Below are 22,851 nucleotides of genomic sequence, written 5' to 3' on the forward strand. Positions count from 1 at the left end.
TTTTGTATTTTTGTATTTCCCTTGCCCCTTTTGTTTTTTTCAGGCTTTTTGAGAACTCAGATAAGTGTCTCACAAAATTAGAATATTGTGAAAAAGTTCAAAATCGGAAAGTTGTGGTGTTGCATCATAATCATTTAATTAACCCAAAGCCTGCAAAGATTTACTGAGCAAGAAGGTTAAAAACAAAAACAAAGATATTCATCCAAGTTACAGTTTACTCAATCTTCTACTCACACCATACACTACTCTTAGAAGGGGAAGAAGTATTGTTGGAGTTTGGATCTACGTATTTTTCTCAGACCACATTGATAACGTAGGATATATATATAGTTGCTGAATGGCATCAAGGCTAAATATATAATATCTCAACATACAGGACTTTAAACCCTGTATGCAAACATCCTGTTCAAACAATGTCCACAGAAACCTCCGAGCCAAAGTCCACATGAAAGAGACAGTGATCAGCCATCAGCATGTCTGTGAGTATCACTCCATTAATTGGTTTTAATTATTATTCAGATTCAGATTTCAAACTCTGAGAGGGGCAAACCTACTGATCATGTGATTATGTAAGCATGCCATCTAGTATATTTACAGGAACGATCATGTTTTATAAGGGATTTAGTTTCAACATCCTGTTGTCCTCTACACCTTTGTTTTGACAAGTTTTAAAACTATCTTAATTGTGCCCAATTTGAATATAAGGACATTTTAGGTCAATTCCTTTCACTTTATATCAGTAGTTTTTCATGGCTGCTGCAGGCTATCATGACTCTGGCATGCAGCTTTGGTTCTGGCATTGAGTGGATTAAGACAGCTGGTTATTGAATACTCAAATGGTGTAAAGCCCACCAGAAATCAAGTTACAAACCATGCAATCTTTTTTTTATCGTTCTTCTGTTGCTTGTACTGTTCCACAAACTGACCAAACTTTGCACTTTGAGCAGCAAATATTGTTAAGCATTAAGCCTCTAAATTATTTCAGCTATCCAAAGCGCCATCGTACTGCCTCTTTGCTGTACAAAGCTGCTGAAAACGTAGACTGACAGTACATGTAATGATGGTTAGTCTTTAAAGCTTTGTCACTTGTTCCTGTTTGCACTCTGTTCCCACTGTCCTGCTTCACTCCAACTTACTTGTCTCGTAAAGTTAGTGTCTCAATATAACCCCAGAGTTTTGTGTTCACAGTGTCCAGTCCACATGGAGCTATCTCCACCTCCGTCAGACCTGGAAGCTGAATTCAAGACACTTTTCACCCCCGAATCACTCCTCTTCCTTCATGAGCTGATTTCCACTTTTAATGATGAGGTGGACCAGGTACTTTAGGGCACCTGACACAATCTTTCTAGAAAGTGAAACAATCTCCACATACTGTGGCGTTGACCTTTATTTTTTGCACTGAAAGTCATCTGGGAGTTTTTGGCAAAGATCAAATTATCTTTCTCTAAGTCATGGTCCTCCCTAACTGCCAAGGAATAAAATCTAGCATGTAGATCTGTTGCAAGTAAAACTAGATAACTGAGATGTTTTGCAATATCTTATTTCTTGAATATCTGGAAATACGGTACGAGAGATTTAAACACCAGTGCATTCATCATGAGCAAATAACTGTTCACACACTTTTGCAGCACTTTTGTTCCCTGTTCCCAGATGTTGGACCTAATCATGATTCTTTACATGGGATTGGTCTGTTGTCCTTCCAGGGATGGTATAAAGTGGGCTAATGTTTAAAGGGAAGAAGAAGTATGTCCATCTGAGTTGATTTTCTTAACCTCCATGCACTATGATGTTCTCTCTGGTCTCTACTATTTGCAACCATGGTGTCTTGTCAATATCTGAGTAAACCTTCTCTTGTTTGCCTGTAGCTTCATCTTATGCTTTTGCAAAGAAATTAGAAAAACAAAGGGGTGAAAGTGATCTCAAAGCTTCAAAGATAATTTTTCTGGCTACACTGCCCCATTTACATGATAACATGATATATAAGATATCCGTGATTCTGCAGCACATGCTCAGCCATGTATCCATTCAACAGTAAAAAAACATGAATGGGAAACTTGAACGTTCTCACTTGAACTGTGTTCTGTTCAGGTCCTGCGGCTGCGAGTGAGCAGAAAAGCCTATTTTGATCTTTCAAATGAACTGCCAAATTTCTCGGAGAGCACTGCAAACATCAGGAATGATACGTCTTGGAGAGTGTCACCTGTTCCCAAACGTCTTCTGAAAAGACATGTGGACATTGGTGATCTTGCTCCCTGTGATACCCAGCGCTTCCTCCAAGCGCTGAGGTCTCCAGCACAAGGAATTCAGGTACCTGCTCAGTCACCAAACACTGACCAGATCTGAGCATCCGTTATTAGAAAATATTGTTAGAATCTAAGGCATGGCTCAGTACATTACAATTACATTACAGTCATTTGGCAGACGCTTTTATCCAAGCGACTAACAAAAAGTGCAATTCAGGCAAAGAAGATCTGAAGTACCAGTAGTTGGAAGTCAGAAGTGACCACTCAACCAAATAGCCATCTCGGAACCATATACAGATCCTTCTAGAAAAATTAGCATATTGTGATAAAGTTCATTATTTTCCATAATGTAATGATGAAAATTAAACTTTCATATATTTTAGATTCATTGCACACCAACTGAAATATTTCAGGTCTTTTATTGTTTTATTGCTTTAATACTGATGATTTTGGCATACAGCTCATGAAAAGCCAAAATTCTTATCTCAAAAAATTAGCATATCATGAAAAGGTACTCTAAACGAGCTATTAACCTTATCATCTGAATCAACAAATTAACTCTAAACACCTGCAAAAGATTCTTGAGGCTTTTAAAAACTCCCAGCCTGGTTCATTACTCAAAACCGCAATCATGGGTAAGACGGCCGACCTGACTGCTGTCCAGAAGGCCATCATTGACACCCTCAAGCAAGAGGGTAAGACACAGAGAGAAATCTCTGATCGAACGGGCTTTTCCCAGAGTGCTGTTTCAGTGGGATGTCTGTGGGAAGGAAATAGTGTGGCAGAAAACATTGCACAACCAGAAGAGGTGACTGAACCCTGAAGAAGATTGTGGAGAAGGGCCAATTCCAGACCTTGGCGGAGCTCTGGAAGCAGTGGACTGAGAAACCTCCAGAGCCACCGTGCACAGGCATGTGCCGGAAATGGGCCGCATTCTCCAGGTCTAGCCACTTTTGAACCAGAAACAGCGGCAGAAGCGCCTGACCTGGGCTACAGAGAAGCAGCACTGGACTGTTGCTCAGTGGTCCAAAGTACTTTTTACGTATGACAGCATATTTTGCATGTCATTCGGAAATCAAGGTGAAAAATCAAGGAGTCTGGTGAGAAGGAAATGCCAAAATGCCTGAAGTCCAGTGTCAAGTACCCACAGTCAGTGATGCTCTGGGGTACCATGTCAGCTGCTGGTGTTGGTCCACTGTGATTTATCAAGGGCAGGGCCAATGCAGCTAGTTGTCAGGAGATTTTGGAGCACTTCATGCTTCCATCTGCTATAAATGTTTATGGAGATGAAGATTTCATTTTTCAGCACGACCTGGCACCTGCTTACAGTGCCAAAACCTCTGGTAAATGGTTTACTGACCATGTGCTCAACTGGTTTGCCAACTCTCCTGACCTGAACCCCATCGAGAATATGTGGGATATTGTGAGGAGGAAGTTGAGAGACACCAGACCCAACACTGTGGATGAGCTTAAGGCCACCATCGAAGCATCCTTGGCCTCCATAACACCTCAGCAGTGCCACCGGCCAATTGCTTCCATGCCACGCCACATTGAAGCAGTCATTTCTGCAAAAGGATTCCCGACAAAGTATTGAGTGCATAACTGAACATAATTATTTGAAGGTTGACTTTTTTGTCAACACTTTTTTTCTTGGTCGGATGATGTATGCTAATTTTTTGAGATGGGGATTTTTGGTATTTCTATACTTTTTTGCTAAAATCATCAATATTTCAACAATAAAAGGCTTGAGCTACTTCAGTTGCGTACAATGAATCTAAAATATATCAAAGTTTAATTTTTATCATTACATTATGGAAAATCAAGCACTTCACAATATGTTAATTTTTTGAGAAGGACCTGTAGATAGATTCATTTCATCGTTTGTTTTTCAGGGGGGTTGGGGGCTAAGAGCGATTAGTGGGGTTGTGCTTAGTGAAGAGATAATAATAATAGTTTCAATTGAGCACCGCATTTTCCCAAAGTACAATGATCATGTCTGGCTTATAATTTGTAAAGTGGACATTTCAAAAGTGGGGCCCAGTGAGTGCACCTCATAGAAATATATGCATTTAAATAAAAAAATTAATAAAAAAAACTCTTAGTTTTTGTTATTTCTATTTTAACCATTTGTGAGTAGCTCCTGAAGTATTTTCTCTGTGCAAACAGAAAATAGGTGTGTAGCAGAATTGAATGGATATATTCTATCCCTAATTCAACAATGAGTCCTCATGGATCTGGGCAACTTTATTCTCAAGATTGTGAAGGGATTTCTAAGGTTAGGAGAGCATTGTGACTTCATTTAGTGTTATGAAATTTGGCTTCATCAGAATGACTTTATTTGCTCCAGAGGGGCAATTGGAGAGTACATGGGAAACCATAACAATCTGAAGATCAAACATCTATAAATAAGCTATATAACTGTGTAAAAAGTGTACAGCTGTGTAGTATATAAATAAAAGTGTAAATAAAGTGTACAGTATAAAGATGGCTGAATCTATAAATACAACTATACTATGAGCAAATACAACAATGGTGCATATTTACAATGCTCTGTACATCGATAAATAATGTTAATCTCTTTAAGTCAGATACCAATGGAACCCGAACACCCCTTTTTGAGTTGTAAAGTCTCATGTTTAAAGTTACCACCCATTCCCGATTTGGACTGTTTAGATCATTCACATAAATAGTCACTGCATATTGGCTTGCCATTGGTGAACCAGGGACTTTTTTGCGTTCAGTAAAAAAAAACAAAAAAAAAAAACAATTTATACGAAAAGATCACCCAAGAGGCCCAAAGTGACCCTAAAAGCATTACTTGGCTCTTGAAAGTGGCATCAAAAATCTGCCTTTGAATGGAGAAATACTAGGAAAAAGGAAGGGTTTTAAATCCTTTTCTTGGTTTTACAGAGCAGAGAAGAAATTGGAGAAATGAAAACCTTAAATATATTCGCTGCGGGATGAGAATCTGTTGGTGGGAATCTCAACATCCAAGAAGAATTAAGAGAATTAATATTTATGGAAAATGTTCACTTTTCACACAGGTGTTTTCTTTAAGGTGACTTTTGAAGAACTTTTTGCAGCGGCATCGAGCCATGTTTGTGTGTCTAAGCCCTCTTCCCTTTTTCAGGTTGACTTTGATGATGGAAATTGTCCTACATATTTCAACCAAATAAAAGGCATTCACAACGTTTTTCTGGCAGTGCACAATCTCCTTCCCGGTAAGCGGTTTGCATCATTTACTGCTCTTGCATGCTGCATATTCGCACAAACATGCAGGTGTGGAAGGTTCTCCTCCGTGGAACGTTTAGTTTCAGTTGCTGTGAAGATAATGGAAGATAATGTCTTCCATGTTTGTCACTTTGGTCAGATGTTCCACACATATCTCAGGCTCCGGTTCTGATGCTCCGTCCCAGGGCCTGGAACATGATGGAGCACAATATGATGGTAGGATAGCATTGCTAATTCTGCCCTGTGCAATACTATCAGAGAATAAAATACTTTATTGGTTTTGCAGTGCTGTCTGTGAATTTATGTTACCGGTATTTGATTAGATTTGACTTTGATTTCAATATCTTTAAATGATTAAAAACAGTTATTTCTTGTCATTATGTATGTTTGCTTCTAATTTTCTGATACTTTCAAGGACATAGCGAGATTTGATTTGCAAAGAATCCATACTAGTATAGGTGTAAAGGAACATAAAAACCAGAAAAAATGCTAATACCCTGTACGGTCTGATCAGTGACTTCATGCTTGACCCTCAGTCAGTGCAATATCAAAATTCGCACTATTTTTCAACCTCTCTCCATCCCAACATTATTTGAATCACGATTCTCTCATATAGCCATTATTGAACCAACTTTGCATGGAAATTTGAGCTCAGTGAAGAAAATTTGAGCATGAATATGTTTAACACATCTTTTTCTTCTCCTTTTGGCTTTTCTCTGCAGGGGTTACCACAGCGAATCAACCTTCTCCATCACTGTGTCCTCCTCTCTCAAATCAACTATCTTCATATCCTCTCTCACTATGTCCATAAATCTTCTCTTTGGTCTTCATGGAGACCTCCTGCCTGGCAACTCCAGTTCCAGCATCGGTCTACCAATATAATCACAATCCCTCCTCTGTAGATGACCGAACCATCTCAGTCTTGCTTCTCTGACCTTCTCTTCAAAACATCAAACATGTGCTGTTCCTGTGATAGACTCCTGATCCTATCCATCCTGATCACTCCGAAGAAGGACCTTAGCATCTTCATCTCTGTGACCTCTATCTCTGCCTCCTCATACAACACCAGAGCTCCTCTCTTTGCACCTGTCAAATGCTTTTTCGAGGTCTTCGAAAACAGAATACAGCTCCTTCTGTACTTCTCGATTAGCATTCTCAAAGTAAATACCGCATCTGTAGTACTCTTTCTAGGCATGAAGCCATACTGCTGTTCACAAATGCTGACTTCTGCTCTCAATCTAGTTTCCACTACTCTTTCCCATAACTTTAAAATAGGCACCATCACACTTAGGCATCTTCTCACTCTCTAAAAATCCTGTTGAATAATCTAGCCAGAAATTCTAATGCTGCCTCTCCAGGACACTTCCACACCTCAACAGGTACATCATCAGGACCAACTACCTTTCCACTCTTCATTCTCTTCAATGCCTTCCTCACTTCTACCCTTGCTTCTCTTCAGTTTCCACATTCATCAGCTCTTCAAAGTACTCTTTCAATCTTCCCATCACTCTTCTAGCATCTGTCAATACATTTCCCTCCCTATCCTTAATCATCCAGACCTGTGTTACATCCTGTCCATCTTTATCTCTATGTGTCGTCAACCTGTATAGATCATTCTCTCCCTTCTTACTGTCAACAGAGCATACAGGTCATTGTACACCCTTTGCTTTGTCTTTGCTACATCTATCTTTACCCTACGTTGTATCTCCCTGTACTCCTGTCTGTTCTCTTCAGTCCGCTCAGTATCCCACTTCTTTTTTGTAACCACTTTCTCTGTGTATACCCCTGCACTTCCTCATTCCACTACCAAGTCTTCTTTTCTACTTTCCGTCCAGATCATGGGTGCCCATACTTATTTGGCTTGCCAGCTACTCTTAAAAAAAAATTTAAAAAACATTATATATACACACACACATAAATCTCCTTCTCCTCCTCTTGGCTTTTCTCTTCAGGGGTCGCAACGGCGAATCAATCTTCTCCATCTTACCTATTCTCTGTCTCCTCCTCTCTCACACCAACTTATATATATATATATTACAAATATCTTTTTCCAAATACTAATTTTCATTGAGTTATTATCAATTGTCTGTTGTCTATTGTCTATCGCTCTGGAAGGGTGTAACTTCCTAAGATATTCAAATTTACATTTCATCACCAAATATGTATTTCCACATTTTCCCATGTGGTTATTTTTCAGGTAGATGGGAAGGAGGCTCCTGGACCTCTATTCGATTTTGGGCTCCTCATCTTTCACTGTGGGAAGACATTGCTTGAAAATCAGAGCGGCCCATATTTCTATCTCTCAAAGGTATCAAACACACACGAGCACGTACACACACACACGAGCACAATCCAATTGCAGTCTTCCTTCAATGCACCAGTCCTCCTTTGGTTACAGGTGGAGAGCTTCATGGAGGCCAGGCTATGGAACAGTATCTTTGTCTGGACTCAACAGAAGGTGCATGCCCTTTTCCACATGGCCCCACTTGTGGTCGGGTCATGATACATTCTGTGCTCCTCATGCCATGAGTTTTTGCCCATTGCAAACATCAACACAACCGACAATGATCTTCTTTTTCTTTCAACTACTCCCTTCCTCGGTTGCCACAGCAAATTCCCCTCTTCCATCTGACCCTATTCTGTGTCTTCTCTCACACCAACTAACTTCTTGTCTTCTTCTCTTTTGTTTCCCTCTAAGCCTCTGGCAGCTACAACCTCTGCATTTCTGCATTTTCCAACCTTTCTACCAATATACTCACTATTCCTCCTCTGAACATGATCAGACTGTCTCAGTCTGGCTTCTCTGGCTTAATCTCTTAATCATCAACCTCTGTCTTTTAAACCTTTTCCTTTCATTCCAGTTGAAACTCTCTTATCGCAAATGAGCACTTTTCTACATGAGTTCCAACTTACTTAAACATGTTTTTTCATCTCTTCTCCACAATCTCCATTGCTCTGGACTGTTGACCCTAAGTGCTTAGAATCTTCCACCCTCTTGATCTCCACTCTCTGTAGCGTCACTGTTCCACTTGGGTCCCTCTCATCCACATACATGTATTCGGTCTTGCTGCGACTAAACTTCATCCCTCTCCTTTCTAGGGCATACCTCTGTCTCTATATTTTCCTCCACTTGTTCCCTGCTCTCACTACAGCTCATAACCTCATTTGTCACCCTGTCCATCACCGCTGTAAGCAAGAGGGAGCTCAGAGCTGACCCCTGACGTAGTCCCATCACCACAGCATGCCTCACCACTGTCTCAGAGTTAGCATACATGTCCCTGCCACTATTCCAAACATCCTTCTGCAATACCATAGTTCCTCTTTTGGCACCCTGTTGTATGCTTTGTCCACAAAGGCCCAATGCAGCTCCCTCTGACCTTCTATGTACTGCTGTATCAGCATTCTTAAAGCAAATATTGTATCTGTAGTGCTCTTTCAACACAAAGGAGGGATAGTGACTATATTGGTAGATGATGCTGGCATTGGAGATGCCAGGCAGGAGTTCTCAAGGAAGACCAAAGAGAAGATTTATGGACATAGTGAGAGAGGATATGAAGGTTGGTGTGAGAGGAGGATGCAGAGAATAGGGTTAGATGGAGAAGGTTGATTTGCTGTGGCGACCCCTGAAGGGAAAAGCCGAAAGGAGAAGAAGTACTCTTTCAACACAACCAGTGGTGTGTTATGGAGTTACATTGAATAATAGTTGTACCCATGGTGAGAAAGGAACAGACACTAGCATCTACTCCTGAGCCCTTTCGCAAATGATTTCTTTGCACAGACTATCTTTGATGAAACCATAAACACTGTTTATTTTGTATGGGCTGCAGTAGATTGTAGTCTGTGCTCATATGCATATGTGTGTGTCTCTGTAGATGGGTCTACCTCTGGGCAGCATTAAGGCAACTGTGCTGGTTGAAAATGTCTTGGCAGCGTTTGAAATGGAGGAGATTCTCTATGAGCTGAGGCTCCACTCTGCAGGACTCAACTGTGGCATTTGGGATTATTCTGCCTCCTTTGTCAATAAATTTGGTGAGACTTTATTTGAAATCTAAAGTTGGCTAACACTGTTTGAGCCAGTGCCCGAGGACCTTTGAATTTTAGGGAAATCCCAGGTCTCCTCTGGTTGTAGCATCGCACATGCCATTTTTTAGATGTGACTTAAGTCAAGCAAGCAATCATTGATTTTCAGATGAATTTAAATTGAAGAAGATAACCCGGATCTGAAATCTAATTATATTTTAATTTCCATAAATCTAGGATAATGTTTTCATTGATTATATATTTGGTTTCAGGCTTTCTGATGTTTTTGTAAATTTTATTCTTTGTGCGAATGTGCTGGGAAGGAGTGAATGATCATTCTGGCTTTGATGAGTAGGAAAGAATGACTCAAAAAACAACTCAAAAAAAAAAAAAATTGACACAACAATTTCATTCGGGATAAATAAAGCTGTTCTCATCATCATCTCATCTCAAAACAACAAAAAAGTTTTGAAACATGGAGGGGCACTCCTCGGCTTATGATGTTTTAACACAGGAGAAATAAGTAAGTTAGCAAAGACAAAACCATGAATAGGACAGTGTTGTATGTGCAAAGTGAAATATAAAAGTTGACATTCAACTGCTGAGTGAGTTGCCACATCTGCTGGGGGGTGGAGTTTGAAAGTTTACATATATGTGTTTCTGTCCAGGTCACAGAAAGACCTTCCTGCTGCCTGACCGTAGTAAATATGTCAACATTGAGCAGCGTTTCTTGCGCAGCTACATGGACCTGTTGGTTCAGACCTGCCACAGGCGAGGGGCATTGGCCACAGGAGGCATGGCTGCTCCTCTGCTGCCCCCAGACCCTCACAGTGACTCCCACCTGAGAGTGCTGGCCGCTGTTACCAGGTAAGAACACAAGTAACTGGGCCTGAAGGGGAGCAGGTAGCCAAACCAAACCAAACATGTTCAGGGAAATGAAATCGTCCCAGCCCTGAGTTAATGTTCAGTAAGCACTCTGAAGTCTGCCAGACAAGAACTATAGACAAGATCATTGTTGATTAACCAGAGGCTCTATTTGAATGTGACTGGCAGACACAGATTCATATAACGCAGGATGAGATGTTAAATTCCTTCTGCATGCACAAAACTTGACAAATGATGGGTGGTAAGTTGAATTTTGGAGCTGTTTGGTGTTTGTTGGTTGCTGAGGCTTTCCCCCCCCTCCTTTCAGCAACATTGGCTTTTGTTGGTTGCTGGGGCAGCAACAATTGACAAGAGGTGGTAAATTGAATTTAGAAGCTTTGATTCAAATTGGGATGGTAGAATGAATTTGATGCATCATCAGTAGTGTTCCTCGAGTCAACCAAAACTATACCATACCGGATCGGTAGCGGACCGGGTTAACAACGACCGCCATTGGTACTGATGACCTACAGGGTACTAATGGAAATTGGGCTACTGTGGGTCGAAGAATAAGAACAAGAAGAGGAGGAGTGCGTGTTCGGAAGCAGAGAGAGAGGAGGAAAGGAAAGAGTCTGGAACTGAGAGTAGGGACTTTGAATATTTGGACTATGACAGGAAAAGGTAGAGAGTTGGTTGACATAATGCAGAGAAGGAAGGTGGATATACTGTGTGTCCAGGAGACCAGGTGGAAAGGTAGTAAGGCTAGAAGCTTAGGAGCAGGCTTTAAGTTGCACTATTATGGTACTGACAAGAAGAGAAATGGAGTAGGAGTTATCTTGAAGGAGCAGTTTGTTAGGAATGTCCTAGAGGTGAAAAGAATGTCAGATAGACTTATGAGTCTGAAATTGGAAATTGATGGTGTGATGCTCAATGTGGTAAGTGGCTATGCCCCGCAGGTGGGATGTGAATCTGAAGAGAAGGAGAAGTTCTGGAATGAGTTAGATGAAGTGATGCAGAATATTCCCTGAAATGAGAGAGTGGTAATTGGTGCAGACTTCAATGGACAAGTTGGTGAAGACAATAGAGGGGATGAAGAAGTGATGGGCAGATTTGGTATCCAGGAAAGGAATGCAGAGGGACAGATGGTTGTAGATTTTGCAAAAAGGACGGAAATGGCTGTAGCGAACACCTTTTTCCAGAAAAAAAAGGAACATAGGGTAACTTATAAGAGCGGAGGTAGGAGCACGCAGGTAGACTACATCTTGTATAGACGAGGTAACCTGAAAGAGATCAGTGACTGCAAAGTAGTTGTAGAGTGTGGCCAGACAGCATAGGATGGAGGTTTGTAGGATGACTCTGGTGACAAGGAAGATGAAGAGGACAAAGGCAGAGCAGAGGACAAAGTTGTGGAAGCTGAAAAGGGAGGAGTGTTGCATGGTTTTCAGGGAGGAGTTGAGGAAGGGTCTGGGTGGTCAGGGTGAGCTTCCAGATGATTGGACAACTACAGCTAGTGTTATCAGGGAGACAGGTAGAAGAGTACTTGGTGTGTCATCTGGAAGGAAAGTAGATTAGGAGACTTGGTGGTGGAATGAGGAAGTGCAGGAGTATATACAGAGAAAGCGGTTAGCAAAGAAGAAGTGGGATACTGAGAGGACTGAACAGAACAGACAGGAGTACAGGGAGATGCAATATAAGGTAAAGATAGAGGTAGCAAAGGCAAAACAAAGGGCGTACGATGACTTGTATGCTCGGTTTGATAGTAAGGAGGGTGAGAATGATCTATACAGGTTGGTGAAACAGAGAGATAAAGATGGAAAAGATGTACAACAGGTCTGGGTGATTAAGGACAGAGAGGGAAATTTATTGACAGATGCTAGAAGAGTGATGGGAAGATGGAAAGAGTACTTTGAAGAGCTGATGAATGTGGAAAATGAAAGAGAGGCAAGGGTAGAAGGGGGGACTATTGTAGACCACAAAGTAGCACAAATTAGTAAAAGTGAAGTGAGGAAGGCATTGAAGAGGGTGAAGAGTGGAAAAGCAGTTGGTCCCGATGATATACCTGTGGAGGTGTGGAAGTGTCAGACTGGTGCAGAACATGTATGCTAGCTGTGAGACACTGGTACGGTGTGCTGTTGGGGTAACCGAGAAGTTCAAGGTAGAGGTGGGACTCTATCAGGGATCAGCTCTGAGCCCCTTCTTGTTTGCAATGGTGATGGACAGGCTGACAGATGAGGTTAGACAGGAGTCCCCATGGACCATGATGTTTGCGGATGACATTGTGATCTGTAGTGAGAGCAGACAACAGGTAGAGGAAAATCTAGAGAGGTGGAGGTATGCTCTGGAAAGGAGAGGAATGAAAGTTAGTCGCAGCAAGACAGAATATATGTGTGTGAATGAGAGAAACTCAGGTGGAACGGTGAGGCTACAGGGAGTGGAGATCAAGAAGCTGGAGGATTTCAGGTACTTAGGGTCAACAGTCCAGAGTAACGAAGAGTGTGGAAAAGAGGTGAAGAGACGGGTCCAAGCAGGTTGGAATGGGTGGAGAAAAGTGTCAGGGGTACTATGCGATAGAAGACTATCGGCCAGAATAAAGGAAAGGTGTACAAGACAGTGGTGAGACCAGCGATGATGTATGGACTAGAAACTGTTACAATGACCAAAAGACAGCAGGCAGAACTAGAGGTTGCAGAGATGAGGATGTTGAGGTTCTCTTTGGGAGTGACCAGGATGGATAGGATCAGGAATGAGTCTATCAGAGGAACAGCACATGTTAGATGTTTTGGAGAGAAGGTCAGAGAAGCCAGACTTAAATGGTTCGGTCATCTACAGAGGAGGGATAGAGAATATATTGGTAGATGGATGCTGGAATTGGAGCTGCAGGGCAAGAGGTCTCGAGGAAGACCAAAGAGAAGATTTATGGACATAGTGAGAGAGGATATGAAGGTAGTTGGTGTGAGAGAGGATATGAAGGTAGTTGGTGTGAGAGAGGATATGAAGGTAGTTGGTGTGAGAGAGGAGGATATAGAGAATAGGGTTAGATGGAGAAAGTTGACTCGCTGTGGCGACCCCTGACGGGAAAAGCCGAAAGAAGAAGAAGATCAGTAGTGTTCCTCTGGGTCACTGGTTTCAGCCTTTAAACATGATACACCCTCACTAGAGGTTGCCAGCCACAGGCGGATCAAACATGCACTTGCATCTGATGCCCAATTATTAAGTTGCCCTTTCTTGTTAGCTAGGGGCCTAACTGGGGTCGTTCCTCTTCAGCCAAAGTCACCAGCTACTTCTCTCTGCAGCTTCTGATGCAGCTTTGATGGCTGTGCATCGGCTCTGGCCCCTGATCCTGATGTCCTTCAGTGGTTTGGTGGTGGATGTTGCTACAAACCCTCTGCATCCGAACTCCACTGGGTGGACCTCTGTGTTCTAGCCTCAATGTCATGCCTCAGCAGCATGTTCAGCATAGTGCAGGTGTTTTCACTCATATGCCTCATCCATAAGGTCCTCCCAGGGTACAATGGGTTCAATAATATACTTTAGAGAAGGGGACCAGAGCACCAGGTCAGGTCTGAGGGTGGTGGTGCCAATCTCTGGAGGAAACACCAGCTACCTGCTAATATCTGCCCAGAGTTTCCTGTCCTGTGCTAAGAACACAAGTAACTGGTACCAAGTAACAAGTACCTCTTCGATGTGGAGCTGCTCCACATGATTGCCTGCGCAGAGTTAGATGTTGGCGGTGGTAGGGATGTTTTCGTTGTAAAACATGAACATTTATTACAAAGCATATCAAAATGATGATACATTAGAAGGGAGAAAAGTATAAATGGCTCAGATGTTTTGCCTCTCCTTGTCTGCAGATTGAAGTTGCTTGAGATCAAAGCAGGTGTGGATGGGTTCATGGTGTATGACCTGAACTTGATCGAGCCCATGCAGAAAGCAAGTACTTATTACTAATTCTTAGACACCATTGGCTTAATACAAGAAGTATTTCCGATAATAATCTACCTCTTGCAGCTTTTCTTTCTTTACACAAAAGGTGACAACCAGCTTCATCAGCTTCGCAGTGATGTTACTATAACATCTGGTGACCTGCTGTCCATGCCATCGGTCAGTCCCTTGGCAAACCTTTGTTTAAGATATTCCTTGCTGTACAGTCATTGGCTTTTAAAGAGCCACAATTCAGGTTATTTTCATTGCAGTAATCATTATTATGAATTCTTAAAAACTACATTTGAATATCAGCAATAATAACAGTATAAACTCATATTTTTTGGATTTTCCCAGGGAGGAGTCACCCTTAATGGCTTGAAGCATAACATTGCTGTTGGTGTACTCTTCATTAATGCTTGGCTGTCTGGTAAGTTGTGTCCTCACCCTGACAGGCAGGAAGAGAAGAAGCAGAGACCCAGTCTGATCTTGTTAAATTGACACTCTGCCACTAAGGTGCAGGGCATTTTTACCACAAAGGCCAGGTGGAGGACTCGGCTACAGCAGAAATTTCTAGATCACAGGTGAGAATTTCATTGAATGGTTCAAGTTTGCAGACATTGCGTTTATATCACATTGAGGATGTAACCTGGTCTTTAAGTGAAACCAAGTGAGAGTAATCCTAGCGAATATAGCTACGAGATAAGAGAAATCAGTTACAGCAAGCGAGAACTTTGAATATGTCATTCTGCATCAGAAGGTGGCAGTACAAGGTATCAGCTCTAATATATCATGGAATGTCTGACTTATAACAAAAAACTTGATTTGACTAAACCACTTTCCTTACTTAAGATGTAATAATTCTTGTCAAACTTTCTTCTCGTGGCAACTGGACTTGAATTTCTTCCAAAAGCCAGTCACCAAAAAGAGATTTTGACAAGAATTAACCACGACCTGGAGGACCGAGATCCTCCATAGACAAGAAGTTATAATATTGCATTCATGAGCTATAGCTCCCCTCTCATCCCTCATTGTATAGTGCAGTATATGGCATTTAGGCACATGTAAACGTACCATTTCTCTTATTCTATTATGAAGAGATGAGGAGATTCATCTGGTAAACAGAATCTCTGGGCCTTGAAAATTAGGAGCGAGGTAATACTTACGAAAAGATGAATGTCATTGATGTCTGAGGTGTGGCAGTGGATCCGTCATCAAACTCAACTGGAGGATGATAGCAGGATGGTGACCAGGCTGTTGGTGGCTAACCTCATTCAGGAGTTAGTGATGGAGCACCTGCAACTGTCTCATTCCAGCAGGTAAAGAGTGCAATTAAATGAGCGTCTGCTGTCGGATCAGTAATCTTTAAGGTAATCAGCTTGCTGCTCAATGTGGTCACCCGTCCACCTCCACAAAGCTTATGGATAAACACAGCTAAAGAGGTCTCTGTGCAGGATCTTTGCACATCAACATTTAAACAACTCGGTCACAGATAAATTCAGGTCTGGCCATCCAAAACTTCTCAAGGATCAAAATCAACTAACGTTAAAATATCACCACAAATAAGCACTAAAAAACAAAACTCTCAGAGTATTCAGAATTATGTCCGACATAAAATTATTCATGGTCTCAAATAAATAAATAAACATCAGCAGGAACCATATCACAGCTGGTCAATCTGCATTTGCAGTTACGGCTGCACTGGAATGGAATGATGTCAGCCACTCCTACATGGGCTTCTGCTGCTTTAGGTATTCAATCAGCAGGTCATCATTTTGGGCCATTTTCCTGATGTACTCTTGACGGCTTGCTGTTTCCTCCTGGGTAGCGCCTCTGATGTTCACCAGTCCGCAGCCTATTTTTTGCTTAGTGCACAGCATCAGAGCACTAGACCTTGGGTGAAACCATCTATGTGTTGGGAGGAGCTTCCTCATTGTGATTCTCCTGGCTTCCAGTTCTTCCAATGGCCAGGATGTTATACCAGCGGCGGCCCCTCATATCTCCTCCTTGTGGTTATAATTAGACTATGGGATCCCCAGGTGGTGGTGGCTGTCCTGATCATTTGCCTTTTCCTTCAGATAGGTCAACATCTTCAGTGAAGATGATCATTACTCTTCTGTGCACTATCCACCTACAATAATTCCGTCTGAATTACATTTTGACACCTGGCTGTCTACCTGGTCAGGAGAATCAAGGAGTCGATGTCATGCTTGGCATACTGCTTGCCAAGCATCCATTTAGAGGAGGTGGCTTACTGCTGTCCAACTTTGGAATAAGTATTTTGAAGTACTAATTAGTTATCAAGCTGCTTTTGTAGGAGGTTCAGGCCCTCACAGAACAGCAGGTTAACACTGCATCTCCTTGATATTTACCGTACCATCTGATGCTGACATTTGTAACGACTATCTGTCAGTCTGTCTGTCCGTCTGTCCGTTGTCCATCTATAAAGATATCCTTAAATTGATATGAGGAATTTCTAGCATCTCAAGACTCATCAGTCTATCTGACATGTTTTTCACCTCCACAACATTCCTGACAAACTCCTCCTTCAAGATAAATCTTACCCCATTTCTCTTCCGATCAAACCCCGATAGTACAATTTAAAACCTAAATCCAAGCTTCTAGCCTTGCTACCTTTCCACGTGGTCTCCTGGACACACAGTATATCCACCTTCCTTCTCTGCATCATGTCAACCAACTCTTTAGCTTTACCTGTTATCGTCCCAATATTCAGAGTCCTTACTCTCAGTCCCAGACTCTTGCCTTTTCTCTCTCTGCTTCCAATACTTGACCTTGATGACACTCTAAGCTCAGGAACTGTCCTCAAAAACACCCCTATCTTTTCTTTTTAGATGCATAGAAGATTCCTGTGAGGCCTGACTTTCCATGTCCTCGGGTTATTTCTGGTCTTTGACCCAGTACAACTCAAGTATTGTCTTTTTTTCAGGGACAAACAGATGCTTCACACAGCAGCGGAGATGTTCCTGGAGGTGGTCCTGAAGAAGGATTTCCCAGAGTTTATCACTACGTATTTAAGTCAGGATCATACTTTTCTCAGCTGCCATAAGCCTAGACAGCAAGGTGATCTGGAGCCGGGCATCCAACAAGCCAAGCTGTAATATGCTTGTTGAAATCTTTTTGTGCCAACAACTTGTAATTCTTCCCAAGAAGATGTTTCACCGCCATTCAAGAGGCTTCTTCAGTTACAATGAACGGAAGAATTTACAATGATCTAGATGATTGAGAAACTACACAGACTTGCTGTAAAATCTAACAGAAAGAGAGCTTATACTAAATAATTATGGTTGCAATTTCATTTTTCATGTCATTTTGTACATTTTGCATTGTTGCAATTTCTGATGTATATAAACATTTTCTAATTATTAAAAAAATTCTCATTAGCAAGTGCAATCATATAAAATAAAAATCTTATGTTTGGAGCTTCCCCGACATCATTGAGGGTCGTCTACAATTTGAGATTGATGGAACTTTTCATTTTTGTTGGTGCTTGATAAATATCTTTGTGGAAGAGGGTATTTCTGACACCTCGGATGTCAAACTGCAACTGTGTAATGAATAAAGTGACAACTTGGGCCAACAGGGGCCAATAAATTACTGTTGCCTGTTATATTACGGCATTAATAATGCAACATGGACTGGATTGGCAACATAATGATTTTCACAAAACTCCCAATCCAGACCAATGCCAAGATAATTTAAGCATTGATCAAAAAAGTGCAAAAATCAATGACTTGTCGGGCGTTTCAGTGACACTAAGCCATGACTTTGTATTTGCAAAATAAAACTTTGGTTACTCTGTTTAGTCTTATTGGCTGTGGCTTTTTAATGGAGTTTTCAGTAAATCTTGTGTCTTTGTATCCATGTAAATTCGGGCTGTTTATGATTGTTAAGAAGTGTTGCTTCCTAATTGGACACTTTGATTTCAAGGTGTAGTGAATTGTGTTGTGTTGTTCAAGTGTTCCCTTTATTTTTTTGACTGTGCGTTTTACGCACAGTACATGTTTGTGCGCACTGCGTGCGTACATTTCCACGTACGGTATGGGATTCATCAACTTGTGCTCGGGAGTCGGACCTTGTGTCTTCACTAAACCTAGTGGTAGAACAATGAAACCACAAATAGGATGCACAGACAGTCACAGTATTCGGCAAACTCAAACCTCAGTAGGTCGGCTGAAGGTTGTAACTGTCCAGCGCATGTCATTATAAGCCTGATAAAGTCTGCCAGGTCATCTTGGCTTGCTGGGTGCTTTACAACTTTGCCACCAGACAAGGCGTTCATCAGAACTTGTTCCACCCCTAAGAGACGATCATACAGAGACTGTAGGTAAGTCTGGCTGATAGCTATCATGGAAAAGTAAAACATTGCAGCTTGAACGTGTGTGGGAAAAATAATCTCAGAGAGTTTATTGTTTATTTAACATTATTAAGTTCTTTCATTTGCAGTATATATTTGCAATGTTTTCAGTTAATCCTTAATTTCATTTATAGATTTGATCGTGTCTCGTTGCGTTTGCAGCACCATTGCCCCCCAGGATGCACCGTAGGGGGTTTGGATGGGCCGTGTCCTCCACCAGCTCTGGCTCCTTAGCGCAGGCCGGCCTAGTCTGAGTTTATGAAAGAACATCATGTTTTCTTTTCCTGTAAACATCACAGCTTTTCTTCTTCTTATCTGTTGTGCAGCCAGCAGTGTGCCGTTGAGTTGTGCAACAACTGACAGTATAGAAGGGGGAAAAGGAGCAGTGTTTGCACAGCCACTGTGGTGCTGGGCGAGGAAATGATGGCAGAGCCTTGGATGAGTTCCAACTTTACTCAACAAGCTCTAACAAACAACATTTGTGAACATCCGGGCTAGATAATATACCCTGGATTAACCAACCCCTTGTCCCGTGGGGTAAGAGGCCACGCCCCTTAGTGTACGCCACACAGCCCCCCCGAACACCCAGAGTGGACCATCTACTCCCTTACGGGAGGCCTGATCAGCCTGCCATAACAGCTGCATCATCCCTCAGTCGAACCTGGAAGGGGGACATCACTTCACCATTCATCCTGTGTGCTGCTTTCAACCGATCCAGTGAGACAAGCTCCCTATGCCCACCCACACCCAGCATAAAACTCCTAGTGCTCGCCTTAAGAACCCAGAACGGCCCATCATTCTGGGGTTGAAGAGGCGAGCAGTGGGCGACATGCCTTGCAATCACAAACTGAGCTGACATGTGCTCTGCAGGCACCAAAGACCGTGGGAAACAGTGGTGAACGGGGCCTGGAAACCGAGAGCTGAGGGGAGCAACAGGATCCGCAGACGGACTGGGTGGCGAGGCAGACCTCTCTGGCAAAAATTCCAATGGGACCGTAGTGGCTTACCGAGTACCGGCTCAGCGGGCAAGGTGTTGAGGTTGTCTTTCGGGGATGAATGCAGCCCCAGCATAACCCCGAGCAAACAGTCCACTCAGTTGCCACCTAAGATTCTAACCTGAGGATGGTACACCGTCGTGTGGTGCACCGTCTCCCCCAAAGACCCTGCCAGTGCTGACCAGAGCGCTGAAAAGAACTGTGGACCCCTGTCCGAAGTTATGTCGGATGGGATGCCAAAATGGGCGACCCGACAAGGAAGAAAAGCCCGGGACACGTGTGGTTGTTGTAGAGGACAGCGGGACCACTTCCAGCCACCTGGTGGCCACACCCCTTAGTGTCTGTCACGCCACGATTGTTTAACGGGAGTCATGTGAACATTGAAAAGAGCCACTGAGGCTTAAGTATTGACCTCATCACGAGAGCGCTGCTCAATACCAATTCCAGCGTTGGTATCGATACTATATTTTTGGTCTTCTTTATATCTTCCTCTTCTCCTTTCGACTTTTCCCTTCAGAGGGCCCCAGAGCGAATCAACCTTCTCCATCTAACCCTATTCTCTGTATCATCCTCTCTCACACCAATTAACTTCATATCCTCTCTCACAACGTCCATAAATCTTCTCCTTGGTCTTCCTCGAGTCCTCCTGCCTGGCAGCTCCAATTCGAGACTGTCCCTCCTCTGTAAATGAACGAACCATCTCAGTCTCGCTTCTCTGACCTTCTCTCTAAAATATCTAACATGGGCCATCCCTCTGATAGACTTATTACTGATCATATCCATCCTGGTCACTCCCAAAGAGAACCTGAGCATTTTCATCTCTGGAACCTCTAGTTCTGCCTGCTGTCTTTTTGTCATTGGAACTGTTTCTAGGCCATACAGCATCGCTGGTCTCACCACTGTCTTATATACATTTCCTTTCATTCTGGCTGATCGCATACTACCCCTGACACTTTTCTCCACCCATTCCAATCTGCTTCAACCTGTCTCCACCTCTTTTCCACTCTCTCCATTGCTCTGGACTGTTGACCCCAGTCCTGAAATCCTCCAACTTCTTGATCCCCACTCCCTGTAGCCCCACCGTTCCACCAGAGTTCCTCTCATTTACACACACATATACTCTGTCTTTCTGCAACTAACTTTCATTCCTCTCCTTTACAGTGCGTACCTCCACCTCCATACCTAGTCTTCCATACCTCTCTAGATTTTCCTCAGCCAGTTGTCTGCTCTCACTACACATCACAATGTCATCTGCACACATCATGGTCCATGGAGATTCCTGTCTAACCTCATCTGTCAGCATGTCCATCACCACTGCAAACAAGATGGAGCTCAGAGCTTATCCCTGATGGACTCCCACCTCCACCTTGAACTTCTCTGTTACCCCTATAGAACACCACACCACTGTCTCACAGCTAGCATACATGTCCTGAAGCAGTGTAACATACTTCTTTGCAGTAACCTGCAGTCAGGTTCATGGCTGGTGAGGCACTGAAGTCATCAGTCAGATTTACAAACATATGGAGTACCTACGGAGTAGCTTATTCACCATTTTATTGGCAGCAGTTAACGTGTTTTGTTTAAAATATCATATCAGCATTCTTTACATGTACAAACTGTAGCATAGAAAAAGCACATGTAAAAAAAAGTCCATGCGCCACTCAGCGGTTTTCCTTTAACTTAGCATTGTGGATGCTGATGTTGAGTCTTTACTGTTCATTCAAAGCCAAATCAATCCTGAACATCTCGAATGTCTTTGGCGCGATGTGACTTTGAATGTTAGTGGCCGACGGCTCATGCTTGATTAAGCTTTTTTTTGCAGATTCTTTAGCTCACAATATCCCATTTGACTCCAGACATTGTCAGAGGTGGAATAAAGAATGCAGGAAAAGCAGAAAAGGCGCTTTCTTACTGGACATCCACACAGCCAGCCTTTTCGTGTGTACCACTTCATTTGGAAAGACCTTCCATCTCGTAGTTGGAAGCAAATCCGTTAGCCCCGGCGTCGACTGAAAGTCCAGTTTAAAAAATTCTTTCAATTTAGCTATGTAATCCTCCATTTTGGAAATAAAGCCAAGCAAGAGGAAAAAATAACTGGATGGCTGCACTTGACTTGCTAACTCTTCCCCGCGTCATCACAACAAACCACGTCATCAGAACACTTCCCGCGTGAACTATTTAAACCTCTGTCAAATTCCAACTTCCGCCCCATCCACTTCACAACAAAAGTCAATAAAAATCGCTCTCTTCAATACAAGATCCCTCAACAATAAAAGCCTCATATTAAATGATTTCATCTCAGATAAACAACTTGACCTTCTGTGCCTAAATGAAACATGGCAAAAACCCCAGGATTATTTCTCTCAACCAAACCACTTCCACTGGATACTCTTACCTGGACAAACCGCGCACTGAGGGCAGAGGAGGAGGCATTGCTGTAATTTTCCACAAGGATCTCCAACCTCGCATACTCCCCATCCCTTCTGCCCCTTCTTTTGAACACCTGACTTTTAAACTACCCAGACCCAAACCACTCATCACAGCGATCATATACCGCCCCCCCAAACCCAAACCATCTTTTCTATCAGATCTCTCAGAATTCATCACCTCGCTATTTTCAATTTCAACCACCGTTATACTTCTTGGCGACTTTAACCTTCATATTGACTCCCCGGACTGTAAAGATGCATCTGACTTCTTGGACCTACTCAACTGCACAAACTTCACACAACACATCACCTTTCCCACCCATAACCACGGACACATCCTTGACCTGGTCTGCTCCACTGGCTTACAGATTCACAGCATCTCCAGTTTTGATCTCTCCATATCTGATCACCTGGCCATCACATTTGATATCAACATCCCTACGCCCCTACCTAAGCCCAGCCGCAAAATCACCTTCCGCAACCTAAAATCTGTCTGCCCAGTAAAACTCTCCACCTGCATAGCCAACACTCTCTCTAATCTCACCCCTCCAGTAAATCCAACCCCTATGGACCTGGTCAACATTTACAATAACACCCTTTCTACCTCCCTCATTACACTGGCTCCTTTGAAATCCAAAACAGTCACATTCACTCACTCTGTCCCCTGGTTCACCCCGGAACTCGGCAAGCTAAAAAAACAACTCCGTAAACTTGAACGACTACATAAGAAAACCGGCCTCACTGTTCATGCCCAAGCCTATAAGGACCATATG

At 42.6% G+C, this 22,851-nt stretch overlaps 1 protein-coding gene across 1 annotated transcript; it reads left to right on the forward strand.

Moving 5' to 3' along the window:
- The first annotated feature begins 461 nt into the window (after positions 1–461).
- On the forward strand, positions 462–17,559 carry LOC147221057 (ureidoglycolate lyase-like). The gene is made up of 15 exons (XM_086170728.1): positions 462–479; positions 1,189–1,317; positions 2,089–2,307; positions 5,374–5,464; positions 5,614–5,690; positions 7,672–7,782; positions 7,873–7,932; positions 9,347–9,503; positions 10,163–10,361; positions 14,210–14,288; positions 14,367–14,459; positions 14,637–14,709; positions 14,796–14,863; positions 15,474–15,598; positions 17,227–17,559. The coding sequence occupies exons 1-15, from the start codon at positions 474–476 to the stop codon at positions 17,396–17,398; spliced, it is 1,659 nt and encodes a 552-aa protein (XP_086026854.1). The 5' UTR covers positions 462–473; the 3' UTR covers positions 17,399–17,559.
- The last annotated feature ends 5,292 nt before the right edge of the window (positions 17,560–22,851 follow it).

Source organism: Fistularia commersonii, chromosome 23 (assembly GCF_037954325.1).
Source record: "Fistularia commersonii isolate RoL2024-O1a breed Wild chromosome 23, RoL_Fcom_v1.0, whole genome shotgun sequence".
In the NCBI taxonomy this organism is placed as follows: domain Eukaryota; kingdom Metazoa; phylum Chordata; class Actinopteri; order Syngnathiformes; family Fistulariidae; genus Fistularia; species Fistularia commersonii.